The following is a 23,592-nucleotide window of genomic DNA, read 5'->3' as shown; positions in this document are numbered from 1 at the left end:
ACGGACTGACAGAGCAGTGTGTGGACCCACATTGTGAACTTTTGCTCCAAGAACTACAACAGGAACAAACCAGGAAAGCCAAGAGAGTCTACAGACCCTTTGAAAGAAGTGGACTGCAGCTGCAGGCTCCCTGGGATAGCTGAAGAATTGTGAGTCAGCTTGCTTTCTCAACTGGGAGGCTTGTAGCCTGGGGCAAGTTCTTAGCTTTAATCACCAGCTGCCGGGAAATAAACTTGGTGCTGTTGGGTGGTACCCTATGGGAATGAGACCAACTGTTTGGGCTACGGGCTGCATGGGATCAAGGTGAGGCCTGTACTGCTGGCTTTTCCCCACTTTCTGGGTGACCTGTGTGATGCAGCAGAGAAAGCCATAATCCCCCTGGGAACATAATTCCATTGGCCTGGGAACCACACTCCCATCCTCCATAGCAGCCACAGCAAGACCTGCCAAGAGTCTGAGCTCAGAAAAGCCTAACCCTGCCCCCACCTGATGGCCTTTCTCTACCCACCCTGGTACCCCAGGACAAAGTATATAATCTCTTGGGAGCGGTATGGCTCTGTGGACTGCTTGATCCTCCCTATACAACTGCAGCTGATATGCTCTTGAAAGCACCACCTTCTGGCTGGAGGCCAACCAACACAAAACCAGCACACTTAACAAAAATACAATGAAGGTTCCTCACAGAGTCTACTTCACTCCCTTGCTACCTATAATGGAGTAGGTGCTGGCATCCACAGCTGAGAGACCTGAAGATGGGTCACATCATAGGACATTTTGCAAACACTCCATAGTATCAGCCCAGTGCCTGGTAGCTCCATTGGGTGGCTAGATCCAGAGGGGTGATAATATTCACTGAAGTTTGGTTCTCAGGTAGCCCCGTCCCTAGAGGAAAGGGAAGAACACCACATCAAGGAAACACCCTGTGGAACAAAAGAATCTGAACAGCAGCCCTGAGTCCCACATATTTCCTTTGATATAGTCTATCCAAATGAGAAGGGACCAGAAAAACAATTCTGATAACATGACAAAACAAGGTTCTTTAACACCCCAAAAAGCTCTCACTAGCTTACCAGCAATGGATCCAAACCAAGACTAAATTTCTGAATTGCCAGAAAGAGAATTCAGAAGGTTGATTATTAAGCCAATCAAGGAAGCACTAGAGAAAAGTGAGGAAGTTCAACTTAAAGAAATCCAAAAAAATTATACAAGTTATGAATGAAAAAATCTCCACTGAAATAGATAGTATAAGTAAAAAAGAAATCACCACTTCTGGAAATCAAGGACATACTTAGAGAAATGCAAAATGCACGGGAAAGTCTCAGTAACAGAATCAAACAAGTAGAAGAAGAAAACTATAGAACTTGAAGACAAGACTTTCGAATTAACCCAATTCATCAAAGAAAAAGAAAAAAAGGATTTAAAAAATGACCAAAGACTACAAGAAGTTTGGAATTATGTTAAATGAACAAACCTAAAAATAATTGGTGCTCCCAAGGAAGAAGAGAAGTCTAAAAGTTTGGAAAACACATTTTAGGGAATAATTGTAGAAAACTTCTCCGGCATTGTTAGAGATCTAGACATTCAAATACGAGAAGCTCAGAGAACACCTGGAAAATTAATCACAAAAAGATCATCTCCTAGGCACCTAGTAATAAGGTTACCTCATGTCAAGATGAAGGAAAGAATCTTAAGAAATGTGTGGAGAAGCAAACAAACAAACAAAAACACCAGGCAACCTATAAAGGAAAGCCTATCAGATTAATGGCATATTTCTCAGCAGAAATCCTACAAGCTAGAAGACATTGGGGTCCTATTATTCACCTGCTTGAACAAAACAATTATCAGTCAAGAATTTTGTATCTGGCAAAACTAAGTTCCATAAATGAAGGGAAAATACAGTCTTTTTCAGATAAACAAATGCTGAGAGAATTCACCACTACCAAGCCAGCACTACAAGAACTGCTAAAACGAGAGCTAAATCTCGAAACAAGTTATCAAAATACACCAAAATAGAATCTCCTTAAAGCATAAACCTCAAAGGACCTATAAAACAATAACACAATGAAATAAACCAAGGTGTTCAGGCAAAAAATAGTATAATGAATATAATAGTACCTTACATCTCAATGCTAATGCTGAATGTAAATGGCCTAAATGCTGCACTTAAAAGATACAGAATGGCAGAATGAATAAAAACTCACCGACCAAGTATATGCTGTCTTCAAGAGACTCATCTGACACAGGACTAATATACTTAAGATAAAGGGGTGGAAACAGATATTTCATGCAAATGGACACCAAAGGCAAGCAGGAGTAGCTCTTCCTATATCAGACAAAATGAACTTTAAAGCAATAGCAGTTAAAAAAAAAAGATAGAAGGACTTTATGTAATGATAAAAGAACTAGTCAAACAGAAAAAAAAATCACAATTCTAAATACATATGCACGTAACACTGCAAATCCCAAATATATTAAATATAAAACAGTTGTTACTAAACCAAAGAAATGAGATAGACAGCAGCACAGCAATAGTGGGGGGACTTCTATACTCCACTGACAGCACTAGACAGGTCATGAAGACAGAAAGTCAACAAAGAAACAAGAGACTTAAACTATATCCTAGAACAAATGGACTTAACAGATCTTTAAAGAACATTCTACCCCACAACTGCAGAATATTCATTCTATTCATCAGCACATAGAACATTCTCCAAGATAGACAATATGATAGGTCACAATACAATTCTCAACAAATTTAAGTAAGTCAAAATTATATCAAGTACTCTCTCAAACCACACTGGAATAAAACTGAAAATCAACTCTAAAATGAACCCTCAAAACCATGCAAATACATGGGAATTAAATAACCTGTCTCTGAATGATCATTGAGAAAACAATGAAATAAAATTGGAAATTAAAAATTTTTTGGAACTGAATGACAATAGTGACATGACCTATCAAAACCTCTGGGATACAGCAAAAGTGGTACCAAATGGAAAGTTCATAGTATTAAATGCCTACATCAAAAAGTCTGAAAGGGTACAAATAGACAATCTAAGGTAAGATGTCAAGGAAGTAGAGAAACAAGAACAAACCACACCGAAACACAGCAGAGGAAAATAAATAACAAAATCAGAGCAGAACTAAATGAAACTGAAATTAAAAACATACAATACAATAGATAAATGAAACAAAAAGCTAGTTCTTTAAAAAGATAAATAAAAATGATAGACCGTTAGTGAGATTAACTAAAAAGAGAAGCAAGAAGATCCAAAAAAGCTCAGTTAGAAACAAAATGAGATATTAGAACTGATACCACGGACATACAAAAGAGCATTCTAGGCTATTATGAACAACTTTATGCACATAAAATAGAAAACCAAGAAGATGGATAAATTCCTGGAAATATACAATCCTCTAGATTAAACAAGGAAAAATAGAAACTCTGAACAGACCAATAACAAGCAGTGAGATTGAAATGGTAATTAAAAAGTTACCAACTAAAAAAGTCCAGGACCAGTCAGATTCATGGCTGAATTCTATCAGACATTCAAGTAAGAATTGGTACCGATCCTATTGACACTATTTCACAAGATAGAGAAGGAGACAATCCTCCCTAAGTCATTCTATGAAGCCAGTATCTTTCTAATACTAAAACCAAAAGGGGACATAACAAAAAAAAAGAATATTACAGACCAATACACAGACCGGGTGAACATATATGCATCAGACCCTATGAACATGATCTAGGAGGGTTGTATATTTTCAGGAAAGTATCTATCTCCTCTTGGTTTTCTAGTTGAACAAAGTTGTTCATAGAAGCCTAGAATGCTCTTTTGTATGTCTGTGGTATCAGTTGTAATATCTCCTGTTGCATTTCTAATTGAGCTTGTTTGGATCTTCTTGCTTCTCTTCTTGGTTAATCTCACTAATGTTTACCATTTTTATTTACCATTTAAAATAACTAGTTTTTGTTTCATTTTTCTATTGTATTGTGTGTTTTTTGTTTCAATTTCATTTAGTTCTGCTCAGATCTTTGTTATTTCTTTTTTTCTGCTGTACTACTGACCCTGATGAACATATATGCAAAAATCTTCAACAAAATATTGTCTAACAGAATTCAACAGCATATCAAAAAGATATTCCACCATGATCAAGTAGGTTTCATACCAGGGATGCAGGTATGGTTTAACATCCATAAGTCAATAAATGTGGTACATCACATAAACAGAATTAACAACAAAAATCACACGATTATCTCAATAGATGCAGTAAAAGCATTTGAACAAAATCCAGCATCCTTTTATGATTAAAACCCTCATCAAAATCACCAAATAAGGGGCATACTGTGAGGTAATAAAAGCTATCTATGACAAAGCCACAACCAACAGGGAAAGCCATTTCCCCTGAGAACTGGAACAAGACAAGGATGCTTACTCTTATCACTTCTCTTCAAGTTCTAGAAGTCCTAGCCAGAGCAGTCAGATGAGAGAAAGAAATAAAGGGCATCCAACTGGTAATGTTGAAGTCAGATTGCTGTTGTTTGGTGATGACATGATCCTATACCTAGAAAATCCTAAAGACTCATGCAAAAAGCTCCTAGAACTGGTAAACGAATTAAGCAAAGTTTCAGGGTACAAAAATAATGTGCACAAATCAGTAGCTCTGCTATGCACTAACAATGACCAAGCTGAAAATCAAATCAGGAACTCAACCCCTTTACAATAGCTGCAAAAAAACCAACCAACCAACCAACCAACCAACCAAACAAACAAACAAACTTAGGAATATATTTAACCAAGAAGGAGAAAAACCTCTACAAGGAAAACTATAAAACACTGCTGAAATACATCATAGACAACATAAACAAATGGAAACATATTCCATGCTCATGGATGGATTCAATCAATATTGTAAAAATGACCATACTGCCAAAAGTAATACACAAATTCAATGCAATTCTTAACAAAATACCACTATCATTCTTCACAAAACCAGAAAAAAAATCTTAAAATTCATATGGAACCAAAAAAGAGCCTACATAGCCAAAGCAAGACTAAGCAAAAGAATAATTCTGGAGGCATCACATTACCTGACTTCAACTATATTATAAGGCTATAGTCACCAAAACAGCATGGTACTGGTATAAAAGTAGGCACATAAACCAATGGAGCAGAATAGAGAACCCAGAAATGGAGCAGAATAGAGAACCCAGAAATGAAGCCAAATACAGTCATGTGATCTTTGACAAAGGAAACAGAAATGTAAAGTGGGAAAAAGACACCCAATTCAACAAACTGTGCTGCGATAACTGGCAGGCCACATGTAGAAGAATGAAACTGGATTCTCATTTCTCACCCTTATACAAAAATCACCTCAAGATGGATGAAAAAGTTAAATCTAAAACCTGAAACCATAAAAATTTCTAGAAAATAACATTGGAAAAATCCTCCTAGAAATTGGCTTAGACAAAGATTTCATGACCAAGAATCCAAAAGCAAACACAACAAAAACAAAGATAAATAGATGGAACTTAATTAAAGTAAAAAGTTTCTGCACAGTAAAAGAAATAATCAGTAAACAGACAACCCATAGAGTAGGTGAAAATCTTCATAATCTATACATCCTATAAAGGACTAATATTCACAATCTACAAGGAACTTAAACAAATCATCAAGAAAAAACAAACACACAATCCCATCAAAAAGTGGGCTAAGGACATGAATAGACAATTCTCAAATAAGATATTCCAATGGCCAATAAACATATGAAAAAAATGCAACATCACAAATTATCAGGGAAATGCAAATCAAAATCACAGTGTGATACCACCTCACTCCTGCCAGAATGGTGGTGAAAAGGGAACACTTTTACATTGTTGGTAGGGGTGCAAACTAGTACAACCACTATGGAAAACAGTGTGGAGATTCCTCACAGAACTAAAAGGATATCTACTGCTTGAAACAGCAATCCCACTCCTGGGCACCTACCCATAGAAAAAGAAGTCATTGTACAAAAAAGATACCTGCACAGGTATGTTTATAGCAGCACAATTCGTAATTGCAAAAATATGGAACCAGCCCAAATGCCCATCAATCAATGTATGGATAAAGAAAATGTGGTATACATATACCATGGAATACCAGTCAGCCATAAAGATGAATGAAATAATGGCATTTGCAGCAGCCTGGATGGAATTGGAAACTATTATTCTAAGTTCAATAACTCAGGAATGGAAAACCAAACACTGTATTTTGTCACTCATAAGTGGGAGCTAAGCTATGAGGATGCAAAGGCGTAAGAATGATACAAAGGACTTTGGAGACTTGGGAGAAAGGATGTGAGGGTGAAGGATAAACACTACACATTGGGTTCAGTGTATACTGCTCAGGTGATGGGTGTACCAAAATATTAAAAATCACCACTAAATAAAATATTCATGTAACCAAACACCACCTGTTCCAAAAAAATATATTGAATTTTTTAAAATAGGCCGAAATAGAAAAAAAAAAGTAGTTGTATGACTAAATGTGTTATAAAGTTTTGCCTATGGAAAAAAAATCATTTTATATCAGATAATATCTTTAGCTATATGCTTTTGGACCATTCAGCCTTCAAAGTCTACAGATATGTTCATCTGTGAAAGAACAGAGTTGTCTTAGTCATCTTTATGTCCCCTTGAGTTCTCAAGCATCATGTGTTTATGACATTGAACAATAAAACCATTAATCAATCTCAGTGTTCTAATATCAGCAATATGTAATGTAATACAATTTCAAAACATAGGTTATAGACAAAGATTTTTGATTTTAAGCAAGAGTTTGCTTTCTGTCTGTCTCTACTGGATTTGCATTAAATATCCATAATGGACTGTTTCCTTTGGATCAGAACACAATGGCTGAGTTTTGTTGATGATACATTGATGATTGCCATGAAGAGAACAAGGAAATAATTTTATATTATCAGTAAGGTAAACTTTTATAACTAAATTTGGTCTATGAGAAAAAGTTATTGTATATTAGATACCTTTAACACAAACACATTTTAAAACATATTTACCGGTTATTTTTCATCTTTCTTTTCAAAAGTTGAAATCCTGCATTCAAACTCTTAATAATTTCTTTTCACTTTCGCTCTTGAACTTTGCCAAAAGACCTTACCATTATTTCAAAATCTCTCTCTTTTTTTTGTTGTTATAACACCAAAATAATTTGGTATTTCTAATCCAACTCATCACCAATTATGTGAAAATTTCAAAAGTAGAGAAGAACGCAAACAAAAAACAAAAAGAAGCGAATGCTTCTAGTATATTCAGTGTACTATTATTTACCAATAAATTCACCTTACCAAGGTCACAATAAATCTCTGAATAGGCTGAGAAAATACTTTTAATACTTTGCATCCATTTCTTTAAAAGTATCCCTTATGTTTAAAATTTAAAAATATTTTTAAATCTGGCTAAGTTTCCAACGTGATCACAATATATTTGGGTTATGGTTTATTTTATAGATAGTGTCATCATAAGCATTTGAAATGATTATGCAAAATATTTAATTATTTATTGCTTTAAAGTTATTATTCAAGGAAAACATTCAAATTCTCAACAAGAAGTAAATGTGTAGAGAAATTCAGGTCATAAATCAAGATGCAAAGAAGAAAAGATGGGACATATACTCAGTCATGTAAATTCAGGTGCTAAAGCTTTTCATCATATGAGAAATGTTGATTCAGGGACTCTAACTTATTTTTTTAATACTAAATCAAGTAATGTACATCTTTAACTACAATATTGAAAAACTATAAAATTAAGAGCAAATTTATTACTAAGATGCTAAAGTTAAAAAAAGACTTGCCAGTTTTTAGCATCTCCTTTTCCAGTGTGTGGAGTAAACCCATAAAAGGGAAGGCCCCAGGTAGTGGCATTTGATTAATGGTTCTCTGAGCATTTATAATATACATTTGTTTCTAATTTTTGATACTTGATTTTTGGAAATGTAGTCATTCTGTTAATATGCTTTCATTTTTTATTAGCTATAGTGTATAAGAGGGAGGATATTGGGTTACAAAAACAAAGTTTTCAGAGTAAAGCCAAATTGGATTTGCATTAAAATGTCATGTTATCACTCTGAAAACAGAATCAAGTTAGTTAATTTTTTGAACTTTAGTTTCTTCATCTATAGAATGGAATCAATAATACAGACAGTTTCAGTGTTGTAAAGCAGTTTATGGAATGATATATAAAGTACTTGGCCAACAGATAGGAGACAATGAATGGCAACTATTTAATAGTCACGTGTCATAAGGCCACATTTCCAAAAGCTCTCTAGATTCTTGTTCTCAACTTGAGATTGCTGATCTCTCAGTAGCTTATCTGTGAAATTCCTGAATTCTGTTTGTAATTTGTGAGCAAATGGTGTAGACTGTTTAAATGAAAGACTTCACTGCTGGTAAACAGCCAGTCTCTAATTTTATTTTTTCAAAAAGGTGATGATTGGAGAAGAAGGTGGAGCAAGATATCGGTATAGAACCCTACAAAGATTGTCAACCCTGCAGGAACACTGAATTGAAGAACTCACAAAACACCTTCATAGGGACTAAAAATCAAGTGTCTGATCACAGTACTTGGTATTTACATCATATTAATGAACAGGGCACAGAAGAGCACAGCAAAGACAACCTTGAATCGCTTACACAACCCCTCCCTCAAGCCCTGGTAGTGGCAGCAGAGCACAAAGAGAGAATCTGTGCACTTTGGGGAGGGAGAACACAATGATTATGAGACTTTGCATTGGAACTCAGTACCTCCCTGTGAGAGCAGAAAGCAAAAAGGGACAGAACGCAGCCTGCACCTATGGAGTGAGACTTGAGACCAGCACAGGCTAGAGAGAAATAATCCAACCCCGTGGGTGAAACCTGAGTTCTGGCTAGCCCCACCACTGTGCCCTAAAGCACTCTGGAGTCCTAAATGAACTTAAAAGGCAGTCTGGGCCAGAAGGACTGCAATTCCTGAGTAAGCCTTGGTGCTGTGCTGGGCTTGGAGCCAGTGGACCTGGAGTGCAGGTGACATAGTGAGAAGCCAGCTGGAGTGGTCAAGGGAGTGCTTCTGCTACCCCTCCCCCAACCCCAGGTAGTGCAACTTGCAGCTCTGGGAAAGATCCCTTCCTTCCACTTGAGTAGAAGTGAGGGAAGAGTAAAAAGGACTTCATCTTGCAACTTGGATACAAGTTCAACCACAGTAGAATAAGGCAGCAAACAGAATCCCGAAGCCCTGGCTCTCAGACATTTCTAGACACACCTGGGCCAGAAGGGAACCTGCTGCCTTGAAGGGAAGAACCCAGTCCTGGTGGAATTCATGACCTCCTTACTAAAGCTCCCTTGGACATTGAGCAAGCATAACTCTAGCCAGACACTACTCATCGTGGGCTTTTGGTGAGAATGAGACTCAGGTGTAACCCAGGGTATTCCCAGATATAGTTGCTATGGGGAGAGACTCCTCCTGCTCAAGAACAGGAAAGGGAGGTGTAATGGGGAATTTGTCTTGCAGCTTGGACACCAGCTTGACCACAGAGAGGTGGAGCACCAAGCAGGCTCCTGGGGTGCCTGATTCCAGGCGGTGGGTAAAGGATAGCATTTCTAAACCCATGCTGGGCTAAAGTGGAGCTAACTGCCCTGAAGGGAGAGGCTCAGTCCAGGCAGTGTTCAGCAAAAGCTGACAGAAGAGCCCATGGGCCTTGAGTAAAGATGGGCGGTACCCAGGCAGTACATACCACAGCGGGAGAAATTCCTTCTGCTTGAGAAAAGAAGAAGGAAGAGTGGCAAGAACTTTATCTTGTGGCTGGGGTGTCAGCTAAGTCACAGTAGAATAGAGCACCAAGTACATTCCTGAGGTTCTTGAATCCAGGCTGTGGCTCCTGGACAGCATTTCTAGACCTGCCTTGGGCTGCGGAACTTGGAAGCTAGCATCACCGAAAGGAAGGACACAATCCTGGCTGGATTCACTACTTGCTAACTGAAGAGCCCTGGGCCTTAAGGCAATATTGGTAGTAGCCAGGCATTAGTAATCAGCAGCCTTGGGTGAGATCCAGTGATATGCTCATTTCATCTGACCCAGTGCAGTCTTGGCATTAGTGGCTACAGTGATGCTTATGTCACTCCTCTGCTGAGCTCTAGGCAGATCAACATGGACAGAGAAACTCCATTTGTTTAGGGGAATGTAAGAGAAGAGAACAAAAGTCTTTGCCTAGCAATACAGGGAATTATCTTAGATTTTACGCAAGACCACTACAGCAGTACTTCCACAATGCTCAGAGTCACAACATTACTGGGTTTGGGGTGCCCCCTAATGCAGATATGGCTGCAATGACCAAAGACTTAGATCACAACATTCAGTTAATCCCCTTTGAGTACTTGGAAGAGTCCCCAAGAATGACAGGCACAAACAAGCCCAGTCTGCAATAACTATAATAAATGACTCTTCAGTGGTGCTGGGAAAACTGCATATCCATACACAGATAATTGAAACCAGACACCCATCTCTAGCTATATACAAAAATCAATTCAAAATGTATTACAACTTAAGTCTATGAACTCACACTGTGAAACTCTGAAGAGAGTACACTGGGAAAACTCTCCTGGACACTCATCTGAACAAAGATTTCTTGAGTAATATGCTGCAAGCACAGTCAACCAAATAAACCATAGATAAATGGGACCACATCAAGTTAAAAAGCTTCTGTACATCAAAGAAAACAATCAACAATGGAAAGTGACAACCTACAAAATGAAAGAAAATATTTTCAAATTACCCATATGTCCAGGGATTAATAACTGGAATATATAAGAAGCTCAAACAAATCTATACAAAAAACATCTAATAATCTGATTAAAAAATGAGCAAAAGATCTGAGTAGATAGTTCTCAAAAGAAGACATACAAATAGCAAACAGACATATAAAAAGATGCTCAACATCATTGATCATCAGAGAAATGCCAATCAAAACTACAATGAGAAATCATCTCACCCCATTTAAAATGGCTTATATTAAAATGACAGGCAATAAAAAATGATGGCAAAGGATGTGGAGAAAATGGAACCCTCATATCCTGTTGGTGGGAATGTGAATTATTACAACCACTGTGGAGAACAGTTTGATAGTTTCCTAAAAGCTAAACATAGAGCTACCTACCATCCAGCAATCCTGCTGCTATGTATGCATGAAAAAGAAAGTGTATTAGTCCATTTTTATGCTGCTGATAAAGACATACTTGAAACTGGGTAATTTATAAAGAAAAAGAGGTTTAATGAATTCACAGTTCCACGTGGTTGGGGAGGCCTCACAATCATGGTGGAAAGCAAAAGGCACGTCTTACATGGCAGCAGACAAGAGACAATGAGAGCCAAGTGAAAGGGGAAACCCCTTATAAAACCATCAGATCTTGTGAGACTTATTCACTACCATGAGAACACTATGGGGAAACCACCCATCACGATTCAATTATCTCCCACCAGATCCCTCCCACAACACGTGGGAATTATGGGAGCTATAATTCAAGATGAGATTTGGTTAGGGACACAGCCAAGCCATATCAGAAAGGAAATCAGTACGCTGAAGAGATATCTGCACTCCCATATTCACTGCAGCACTATTCACAACAGCCAATATTTGAAAGCAACCTAAGTGTCCATCAATAGATGAAGGGATAAAGAAAATGTGGTACATACACACAATACAGTAATTCAGCCATAAAACAGAATAAGATCCTGTCGTTTGCAACATAGATAGAACTGCAGGACATTATGTTAAGTGAAATAAGCCGGGCACAGAACAGCATACTTCACATGTTCTTACTCATATGTGGGAGCTAAAAATTAGAACAATTGAACCCAAGGAGAGAAAGGGTAGAATAATGGTTGTCAGAGGCTAGGAAGGGTAGTGGTGGTGGGGTGGATAATTGGGGATGATGGTAAAAAATATAGTTAGAAGGAATAACAGCTAGTATTTCACAGCCTGACATGGTGATTACAAGCAACAATAATTTATTTTACATTTTATATATACTTTATATTGCTGCAAGTTACACATCTTGTTTAGAGTTGAAACAGACAAAACCTAGGTATTGTATTCTCTATGAAATCTGAAGAGTCTTACTAATAAGTTATAAAAGTACAATGGTAAAATACAAAGACCGAAGTACAAAAGTACAATAGTAAAATACAAAAGACCGAAGTCAGGAAGCTTTTCACAAATGCTTGCAAAGCTCAAACTCCCTTTCATTACCAATTCTACAGACTTGGAGTTAATTGCATTTCAGGGCACACTGCAAAGTACATCTTTTCAGTGTGCTTTTCCTTAATTAGTACAAACATTTGGTCCCTGAGAAAGGTGGAAGTATAAGGCTTGCTTTTGTTTTTATTAATGTTTTCTGTTTTTTAAATTCACTATTTGTACCCAGAGGCCCATGTGAATGACACATTTTTATTAAAATCAAGAATAAATATTATGTAAATTATGCCCCCAAACAGCAGCTATGGAGTCTAATTATTTTAAGGCAGCTTTAGCAGGATTCATTTTAGTTCTCTAACCAAAACAAAGCAGAAAGAATAATGCATATGCTAATAGATTTATGCCTCCTTTCTTAACATTTGGAAACTATGTACCAATCATCTTTGCATCCCAACAACCAGGAGAGTGCATGTTTCCTAGTAAGTGTTCACTCAAGTGCTCCCGATGATATGGGGTAATTACTGAGACAATTAATGACATCATATTTTAATTGATTGAAAGTACACATTGAAACATTCACATAACTATTCATGTATATGATTTGTATAGACATCTATCTCTGAAAAATAGCTTTTCAAAATTTCTTCCCATGAATACAATTAGTACTCCAGTTTTACTAATTTGCCATTTAGCTTGTTTTACTCTATGTCAGGTTTTCTCAACCTTAGCACTATTGACTTGGGGCCAGATAATTTCTGTGGGAGCTATCCTGTGTTTCAGAATGTTTAGTACCCTTCCTGACTTCCACCCCTAGATGCCAGTAACACCCTACCTGCTATAAGCTGAATGCTTTTATCCCCCTCCTCCAAATTCATATAGTAAACCATAATCCACAATGTAATGGCATGTGGAGGTACAAATTTCTGGAGGCGATTATGAGGTCATGAGAATGGAACTGTCATGAATGGAACTGGTGCCCTTACAAGAAGAGCTTGGAGCTAGCTACCTCTTTCCAAGATGTGAGAAAACGAGACCTTGGCAGTCTGCAATCCAGAAGAGGTCCCTTACCACAACCCGACAATTCTGGCAACCTAATCTCAGACTCTCAGCCTCAAGAACTGTGAGAAATAAATTGCAGTTGTTTCTAAGTCATCAAGACTATGGTAATTCTTCTTAGCAGACAAACTGACTAAGAGAGAAAACAGGTGGGACATTCATTGTGTGATGTGTGCTCTCATAAAAAGAAACAGAATAGTTTGCTTTCTTTCTCTCTTTCTGCTCTTCACTATGTGAAAATGTAGGGAGAAGAGGGCTCTCTGCAAACCAGGAAGCAGACACTCACCAGATATGAGATAGGCTGGCCCTTTGATCTTGGACTTCCCAGCCTCTAGAGCTGTGAGAAATAAATGTATCTTGTTTATACCGCACAGTAGAAGGTAATTTGTTATAGCAGCCTAAAGTGACTAAGACACTATCCCAAGCTGTAATAACTAGAAATGTCTCCAGACATTTTCTACTGTCCCTTGTAGGGGGTGGATTTTGCCCCCATGTGGGAATCACAGTCCTATGTGGGAAGAGGTGTTTTCATATACGTTGGAACATATAGAATAATGCTAAAACATGTTTGTCCTCAACCTCAATTTCTTCCCTTTGACCTACATTTCACCACATATATTTTACCTTTCACATTATTTTAAATATTGTTATTGTTTATTTTGAAATGCAAATTTTCCTGTCATTGTTTTGGTTATAATTATCAAAGTTCCTCTCATTTCTCTCCCTATTGGCATTGCTGCCAGGATTAATTTCAAAGACCGTACCGTTGCAGAAAGCCTCTTCATGATCTGTATCTAATCTATCTCTCCAATCTCATTACTTCCTATTCCCACAGGTAACCCAAGCTCCTCATGTACAACAAACTACAATTCTTTCTTTCATTCTTAATTTCTCTAATTTCTAATTGGATTATGAGTCTCAATTCAATTTTCCTCAGTTCATTGCCTCCAGAAAGTTTTGGAATACATTCTCCATGCACACCTCCCTCAGACCATTATTACTCTAAACACAGTGTGATGGTTAATTGTACATGTCAACTTGGCTGGGCTACGGGCCCAGATATTTCATTCTTCTTCTGTGGAGAATTATGCATGATATACAATGCACATTTTTTTCCAACTCTATTTCTTCCCTGGAGTTCAAGATGCTGTGTGTGTGTGTGTGTCTGTGTGTGTATGCACATGTATAATTCTTTATCATGAGGGCTACTGCAATATTGCACGTTACAGGTGATTAAAACATAGTCTAAAAGTGATTGCTATAGTCACCCTACTGATCTATCAAACACTAGGTTCTATTTCTTCCATCTAAATGTATATATTTGTACCCACTGGATTGTACATTTTAAAACAGCTAGAAGATAATGATATGAATGTTCTCAGTGTAAAGAAACAATACATATATAAGGTGATGAATTTCACAACTACCCTGATTTGATTATATGAATTTGTCAGATTATCACATGTATCTCCCAAAACGTACAACATTTTTGCATTAATAAAATATAAATTAAACATAAATGGTTGGACTTCCTGTTCTTTTAATTAAGAATTACAGAAATTATCATTAGCATCAAATGTAATTAAAAATATATTGTCAATGTTTATTTAATATTTTCACAGCAAACTTATATCATGAAGCATCTCCATTCCCAAAAGATATTGGGTACTTTTGGTAAAGAAAGTCTCATTTGTACAGCTCTTTTATGGTGTTACCTTTTTTTTAAAAACCTGAACAAATTATACTTACTGTTTGAGGTCAAAAGTATAACTAAAAACATGGCATTCTATGGAATGTTGAAGCAAAATGGACTTTCCTTTGGTTGAGCATGAAACATGTTAACTTAGATTTCTATTCCTTAGTTAGAGATTGATTCTGTAACTTGGTTTATGCATATTATTTTGCATAGTTTACCGACGCTCCCTCTTTAAGCATTATCTAGCTCTTGCTGTTACTGTGACAGGATACCGTTTCTGCACTTGAAGATGGAGTAGGATTGTTGAATATACACATTTGTGCGCAGAAAATTGTTTCATTACCTGCATGGGTGCTAGGGGGATTATTTTTAACTGAAACAGTCATGCTTATGAAAAAGAAAATTCAGAGCTTTTACAAATATTCCATAGATACTGAGGAGACTATTCAGAATATTAGCTTTTGTTAAGTGAATGAAAACCAAGGACTTCATGGTAAAAAATAGAAAGATTACTAAGGATTTTAACCTTTCTAGAGACAGGATTTCCATGCATATAAACACAGGATATCTAAGAAGTTTTACACATGTACACAGCCTTTCTGATTTTGTTATAAATGAGGCACACAAAAAAATCTCTTTGGATGATGCAAAAAAAAGCTCTATCTCTCCAGCATGATGTACTAAAATAATACAAATATTATTCAGTGATCACTTATTATATGCTGGGCAATGTGTTAAGTCCTTTATTTTAATCTAACTGAATCGTATCAACATATTTATGTAGCATTATTATTCTTTGTTCACATATTTGGGAACTTGACATTCCACGTGGTTGAATGACTGTAAAAGATCACTCTGCTAGTAAGTAGTCACAATAGAGTTCCCACACTGATTTTCCTGTATTCAGAGTGTTTTGCATCTTACACTGTCTTTGACAAGTTAGCACTTATTGAGTGACTACTAGGTGCAGGCCGCTTTGCTGGGTGCTTTATGCACATTGCTTCATGCATCCTCACAACAGCTCTGAGACACAGACATTATTTTTCTACTTTTCCATACAAAGAGAAAGCCACACAGCTAGGCTGACCAAAGGAACCAGAGTCAGTGAGAGATGAGTATTATCCCCAGATCATCCCATTTTGTGCTATATCTACACTTCCTATCATTAAGGGACCAATAGATTCTCCAGTTTGTGATTAAATAGCTCTACAACAATTTTCTCAATCAATTACACTCACATCCATTAAGTCAAATGGAAAAATTAACGTGTGGCCAATAAGACATTCATGGAGATAGCAAAATATGTTCTTAATGTGACAAAAATCCATCTGCTAAGCTACTCAGATAAAAATCAATTAATATTATAATTTAAGTACATTCGCAGAAAACAACGTAGAAATAAAGCCTTTTAACTGTAATTTTATTAATGTTTAATTACTATGAGAGGCAATAAAAATCTTTATATGTCTAAATGATTGAAGCATGCCATACCTTACTAAGCTATTAGCACTGTCAGGATCTTGTGCCAAAACTGTACCAACGACGGTCCCGATCTTGGCATTTTCATAGACTTCCATGACGTAGGAAGGCATGGAAAAGAGTGGTGGTTCATCTACATCCCCAACAATGATCTTCAGCATGGTAGCATCTTTAAAAGGACCCAGGTGAGAAAAGCGAAAATCAAGATGTGTATTTGCTCCTTCTATGTTGAGGGTATATGACTTCTTTTTCTCATAGTTCAGTGGCTGTGGGGAAAAAATAAGATTTCCAGTATTATGACTTTCATTACTTTTCAAATACACATTATATTTTTTCCTTTTTAGAATAAAAGAATTGAGATAGAGATAAGTCACACTAGCTTTGTTCTAAAACAGATTATGAAGATTATTTTAATAATAACATCTAAGGCATAAAGGAACCTCAGCATTTTGTATTTAGTGCAATAATACGTATTTGGTATTATGGACCTATCAATAGGAAGGATACAAACTCAGATTCAGGAGTGTGTGAGGACTGCTAGGTAATGTTTTCAAGAGGAAGTACTTCTTCAGATAAGAACTAAACATTTGGAAAGTGTTTAGCATGATGGATATAAAAGGCTGTGTGAACCCAAGATGAACAGATGTAGTTTTAAAAGTTAAAAGTTCCTATGGTGAGGTGAGTGAAGGTGATTCAGAGACCAGTGTTCCATTTTAAACTGGGTGAAGTGTCCACTGATGCTGCTCTTCCTGTTAAAGATCTGTGAGAAGCAGCAGAATAGAGAATTTTCATTTCTATTTATGCCACTGATTTTGTACAAGCCTGCTTCAATCTCAAAGTTTCTTTTTCTGGCAGGAACAGAATGGTCATTCCCTGTGGAGAAATTCAGGCATTGTCCTTTACATTAAGGGTCAATATCATAGTCAATTTAGGTTGTTATAACAGAATACCATACACTGGGTGGCTTAGGCAACATTTATTTCTCACACTTCTGAAGACTGGGAAGCCTAACATTAACGTTTCTTTCAGAGCTGGTATCTGGCAGGCATCCTCTTTCTGGTTTGCAGACAGCCTCTTACTCGCTGTATCCTCACACAACAGAGAAACCATCTCTCCCTTGTCTCTTCTTTTTTTTTTTTTTTTTTTTTTTTTTTTGAGACGGAGTCTCGCTCTGTCGCCAGGGCTGGAGCACAGTGGCCGGATCTCAGCTCACTGCAAGCTCCGCCTCCCGGGTTCACGCCATTCTCCTGCCTCAGCCTCCTGTGTAGCTGGGACTACAGGCGCCCACCACCTCGCCCGGCTAGTTTTTTGTATTTTTTAGTAGAGACGGGGTTTCACCGTGTTAGCCAGGATGGTCTCGATCTCCTGACCTCGTGATCCGCCCGTCTCGGCCTCCCAAAGTGCTGGGATTACAGGCTTGAGCCACCGCGCCCGGCCTGTCTCTTCTTACAAAGACACAAATCCCATTCATGAAGGGTTCACTCTAATTACCTAATTATGTCCCAGAGATCTCACCTCCAAATACCATCATATCACACTGGGGATTAGATTTCAACGTGTGAATTTTGAAGGAAGAAACATCCCTTCAGTTCATAGCAACCAAGCAAAAGCTAACTAGAAAGAGGATCCTTATCAGGATCCCGTAAACAGAATGCTCAGTACTATAATACTTATAGGAAGTTCCCCAATGTTTCCGAATGGCCTTGGAAAATTGGCCTTCTCAGGGGTTGGAGATTACACAAGAGGCAAAATATCATTTCATTTCCAAACCATATATTAAGAACCTAGAAAACTAGGATCACAGGGACATTGATGAGGATAAGCCACTACAGTATTCTACCAGTTTCCAAAATATATGTATCTTTATATCTTAAAAATTCAAATTCTCAGAAGTTGATCATATATACAATACACATGCATTGATATATGACACAAACATTATGATTTTCAGGTTATATATTTCTCAAGGAGTATTTGCTTCTGAAGTTTACAACCTATCAAATGGAAGCCATTTTTTCCCTAAGGTATCCACACTAGAAATAAATTGACAAAATAACTAATACCTATCTTGTCTGAGGAACTGCATACTCTTCTTTTCCTGTTTGTTTGTTTGTTTGTTTGAGACAGTCTCACACTGACACCCAGGCTGGAGTGCAGGGGCGAGATCTAGGCTCACTGCAAGCTCCACCTCCTGGGTTCACGTCGTTCTCCTGCCTCAGCCTCCGGAGTAGCTGGGACTACGGGCACCCGCCACCACGCTCGGCTAATTTTTTGTATTTTTAGCAGAGACGGGGTTTCACCGTGTTAGCCAGGCTGGTCTCGATCTCCTGACCTCGTGATCCGCCCACCTCGACCTCCCAAAGTGCTGGAATTACAGGCGTGAGCCACTGTGCCTGGCCAAGGAGTTGCATACTCTTAATTGGATCCACACATCAAACTTTTCCTTTCCTTGACTCCTTCCTTCTTTACATTAATAAGTGAGAATTTGTCTATGACAAATTTATCAATAAGCCCCATCAAAATTTAAATAACTCGTCCTATAAATGGTACATACTTGCTGCCTATCAGCAACTGGGTGGACAAAAATGGTCCCTCTTGGCTTATAGGAGCTGGGCAGTCAGAATCGTGCATCCTGCTCATGGAAATATGAATACCTGGCGGGTTTACTGTTAGTTTTAGATTAATGTTTACAGTTTTTGGAGTTAACCTGCTGCACGTGGTAGGCTTTATGATGTCTAAGGTTCTTCTCATTGAATATGGGTATTTAAGACTTTCAAACTAAAAATCAGAGTTACATACTTTTCTAGGAATGCTTAGCATTGCTTTCTCACAGTAACACTGGATTTTAAAACAATCACCTCCACTTATTTATTATTGTAGACTTTTCCATCTTTCGGACTTTTCAATGAAATTTGTGGAGGGATTTGGGCCACCTCCAGTCGTATCTGATATTATTATCAAGCTGTGTAACCAAGATGACACACATCTCTTATTCCATTTCTTAGCAGATCCCCTGGCAAGTTAGGTGTCGTTTGCCTCAATACTAACCTACCTACTGCTACGGTGCAGGCTGTTTCTGCGGACATGTGGTTTCATGTTGATGATCATCTAATATATATTTTACTACTCCAGGGTGGGGGTAATCATTTTGAGGGACTTGTTTGCCAGAACTGACAGATGGATGGATGGAAACCATGCGGAGCCATGCAGAAATGAGTAGATTATTTTAGGTTGGGACAGGAATTTAGAAGCAAGTGAATTAATGCAACTGGAAATATTTTAACAACCTTATTTGTGAAGAAAAGCTAGTGAGGTTGTATTGCTGGTACCGGGAAACTGGGAGAAAATTATACTCATGTATTTATGCCTGGATATTTTAGAGTTATACATGCAATATAAATTATTTTATTATTTGGTTTTATCCAGCAAAAATGGTATTTATAGTATTAGTATTATAATTATTATTTTTCTATTACTGCAACTCTGGGAAAACTACTCAAGTACCCATCTTCCACACCTTTTAAATCGTTGTGTAAACTATTAAAGTTGTCTTCTGTGCTTTGCAAGTTAAAAAAAAAAAAATCCCAGGCGAGGCACAGGGCCTCATGCCTGTAATCCCAGCACTTTGGGAGGCCGAGGTGGGCGGATCACGAGGTCAAGAGATCGAGACCATCCTGGCTCACACGGTGAAACCCCATCTCTACTAAAAATACAAAAATTAGCCGGCTGTGGTGGTGCACACTTGTAGTACCAACTACTCAGGAGGCTGAGGCAGGAGAATCACATGAACCCAGGAGTCAGAGGCTGAGGTGAGCCGAGATCACGCCTCTGCACTCCAGCCTGGGTGACAGAGCTAGACAAAAAAACGAAACAAAACAAAACAATCATTGATGCTCATACTTAATGAGTGCTATTTTCAGTGTTGCTAAATTCAATCATTTAAACTACCGGATGCCCAATTAAATTTAAATTTAGGATAAACTGTAGGGTTTTTAGTATATTGTCAATTATCACAAGAAACACAGTTGTAGAAAAATTTATTGGTTATTTATTTAAAATTAGAATTTAAGTAGATGTCCTGTATTTTATTTGACAATGCTCATTAGGATTCATTGATATTCCAACATTCACCATGGTGATGATGGTGGCTGGTATCAAACTCACTTGGTAGGGAAGAGAGAAACTACCAGCAAGTATAACTCGGGTATGTATTCGCAACTCCTGTCCTTTAAATTGTCTAAAAGTTAGCTTTTACTCATATGAAATTGTTGATATCAAAAATGTATGGTGACATATATAAAAGATAATTTCATATGGTTCAGTCTAGCATAATTATTTGTCTACCCCTGAACTATCTGAGCATTCCTGGAATCATCCCCCTTGCAATGTGTTTTGTTTTACTGGAATGGCTTAGAATTGTCCTGTGGGTGCTGATAAATGAAGCTGCTTAATGTTGCTTAATATTATATTGGCTTATTATTTTCTGTTAATCCTACTATATTAGTTTCGTAGGGATGACATAACAAATTGCCACAAACAAGTTGGGTTATGACAACAGACATTCCCTTGAAGTTCTGAAGTCACTAAGTCAGAAATATGGGAGAACCACACTCTCTCATGGAGCTCTAGAGAATTGATTCCTCACTTTTTTCAGTTTTTGTGGCTGCCCTAGCATGTCCCGGAAGAAAGATACCCCTACATGATTGGACACTCAATTTATATTGTAATTCAACCACCTGCAGGATGAAACTCCAGGTTTGGTGTCCAGAAATCATAACTTTGCAGTTATAGGTGATAAAGATTTCTTTCTGAGGAAACATAAAAGACTTCGGGTACTTTACACACAACATAGGGGCAGGGGCAAGCAGAGCTACAGACTCAGAGAGCAAAGTATTGAGCCGTGCAAGAATTAACTTGAAATGGATTAAAGACAACGTAAAACCTAAAATGATCAATCTACTAGAAGAAGACATTGAGGGGTAACCTTCATGACATTGTTCTAGGCTGAGATTACTTGTCTATAAGTCAAAAAAATAGGCAAAGTAAGCAAAAATAGACAAGTGAGAATGCGTCAAACTAAAGAGTTTCTTCATAGCAAAGAAACCAAGTAACAGAGTGAAGAGTAATACACGATTTGAAGAAAATATTTGAAAATTGTACATCGGATAAGGGCCAATATCCAAAATAACGATTGAATTCAAACTACTCAATAAAAAAAAAAAAATACAAATCACTCTATTCTAAAAATGGGCAAAGCACTTAATAGATATTTCTCAAAAGATGACATACAACTGGGCCACGTATATATGAAAAATTCCTCAACATCTTTAAACATCAGAGAAGTACAAATTAAAACCACAGTGAAATATCATCTCATGCCTTTTACAGTGGCTATCATCAAAAACATGAACGATAACAAGTATTGGCAAGGATGTGGAGAAAAGGAAACACAGTATTTGTGGTGTTGTAAATTAGTACTGCCATTTTGGAAAAAAAGTTGAAGGTTCCTCAAAAAACCGAAAGTAGAATTCCCATAGGATCCAGCAATCCCCCCACTGGGTATATAGTCAAAGAAATTGACATCAGTATCCCAAAGACATGGCTACACCTTTACATTAATTGCAGCATTACTCACATTAGAGAAGATATGGAAAAAAAAACCAAAGTATTCATCAACGGATAAAAGGATTTTTAAAAATTGTGGTGTAGATACACAGTGGAATGCTATTTAGTCTGTTATTTAAAAAAAAAAAACTCTGTCATTTTTAATAACATGTGTGAATATTTATTGAAATAAGCCAGACATAGACAGAAAAATACCATATGATCTTAGTTACATATGGAATCTAAAAGTCAAACTCATTTAAGTAGAAAGTAGAATGGTGGTTACCAGAGGCTGGGAATAGAGAGGTGAGTAGGAAAAGGGGAGACATTGGTTAATGGGTACAATGTTACAGTGAGATAGGAGGAATCGGTTCTGGTGTTCCATATACAGCACATTGATTATAGGTAACAATAATGCATTGTACCTTTCAAAACTTCTAAAAGAATTTTAAATGTTCTCATCACAAGTAAATGATAAATATTTGAAGTAAAAGATAGGTACCAATTACATTGTACATAATAAATATAATTAATATTTGCCAATTAAATATTAAATAAAACTTATGAAAAAAAGAAACCTAATGGAATTTTCCATGCTGGGTTTTAAACATATTTGGAACTTGTTACTTTTTTATTTCTTCCATTTTCCCTTGTTGGAATGTCAGTGTCTATCACAGTTATGTTATGCCTCTCCTACCATTGTATTTTAGATGAGGATAATTTGTTTTCTAATTTCACAGGTCCACAGATGAAGATTTTTGTCCCAGGATTCAAACTATCTAGAGTTTCACCCACACCTGATTAAGATAATGAGATTTAGACTGAGATGATGACTTTAGAAATGTTGGCCTGATGATAAGTAGATAAGGTTTTGGACTTAGAATTGATTTTGTTATAGATTGATATTTTAGGGATGTTGGTAAATACTACTGTACACATGGGAAGGACATGGCTTTTGTGGAGACTGGCTATAGTGGCCTAATGGCAACCCTGCAACAAATACGAATATGGAAAATTATGCAATTAACTTACATAGTAAACTATAACAAGAGGCGATAATCGTCAATTATATACGTAGGTGTTAAATTTAGATTATAAGAGTGGCCAAGGGAGATTTGGCAGAGAAACTGTGATGAGGTCATATGACCACAGAGGCAGAGAGAGAAGTCATGTGGCCATGAGCTGAGGAGCAACAGGAGCCTTAAGAAGCTGGAAGAGGCGAGGAATGGACAGGTCCTTAAAGTTTACCAAAGAAAGAGGAAGTGCAGTCCAACTGACTCCTGATTCCAGACTTCTGGCCTCCAGGCCTGTGAGACAGCACACTGGTTTCTCGAGTTGCTTAGTTTATGGTCATTTGTAAGAACATTCCTAGGAAAGGAATGTAAATTTGTCTGCTTTATATAGAAACATAGTTGAAATTTTCTTTTCTGTGTGTTGAAAGCTTTAAATAGCATTGCAGTTATGTGCCCTTTCAGGTTTGATAGAATTCCTTAGTGAATTATTGAGTCTGATATATTTAGGGAAAATTCACAA

General features: G+C 37.2%; 1 protein-coding gene across 11 annotated transcripts in view; it reads right to left on the bottom strand.

Moving 5' to 3' along the window:
• Positions 1–23,592, bottom strand: part of CDH18 (cadherin 18) — a 1,131,397-nt gene that overhangs the window by 85,876 nt on the left and 1,021,929 nt on the right. For all 11 annotated transcript variants that reach the window (XM_050795521.1, XM_050795518.1, XM_050795525.1 and 8 more), the window contains one exon: positions 16,468–16,721. In XM_050795521.1, coding sequence (XP_050651478.1) covers positions 16,468–16,721 — 254 coding nt within the window. The remainder of the gene's footprint in view (positions 1–16,467; positions 16,722–23,592) is intronic.

Source organism: Macaca thibetana, chromosome 6 (assembly GCF_024542745.1).
Source record: "Macaca thibetana thibetana isolate TM-01 chromosome 6, ASM2454274v1, whole genome shotgun sequence".
NCBI classification, from domain to species: Eukaryota; Metazoa; Chordata; class Mammalia; order Primates; family Cercopithecidae; genus Macaca; species Macaca thibetana.
Note: the sequence above shows the minus strand (reverse complement) of the source record. Positions and strands in the feature narration are given on the sequence as shown.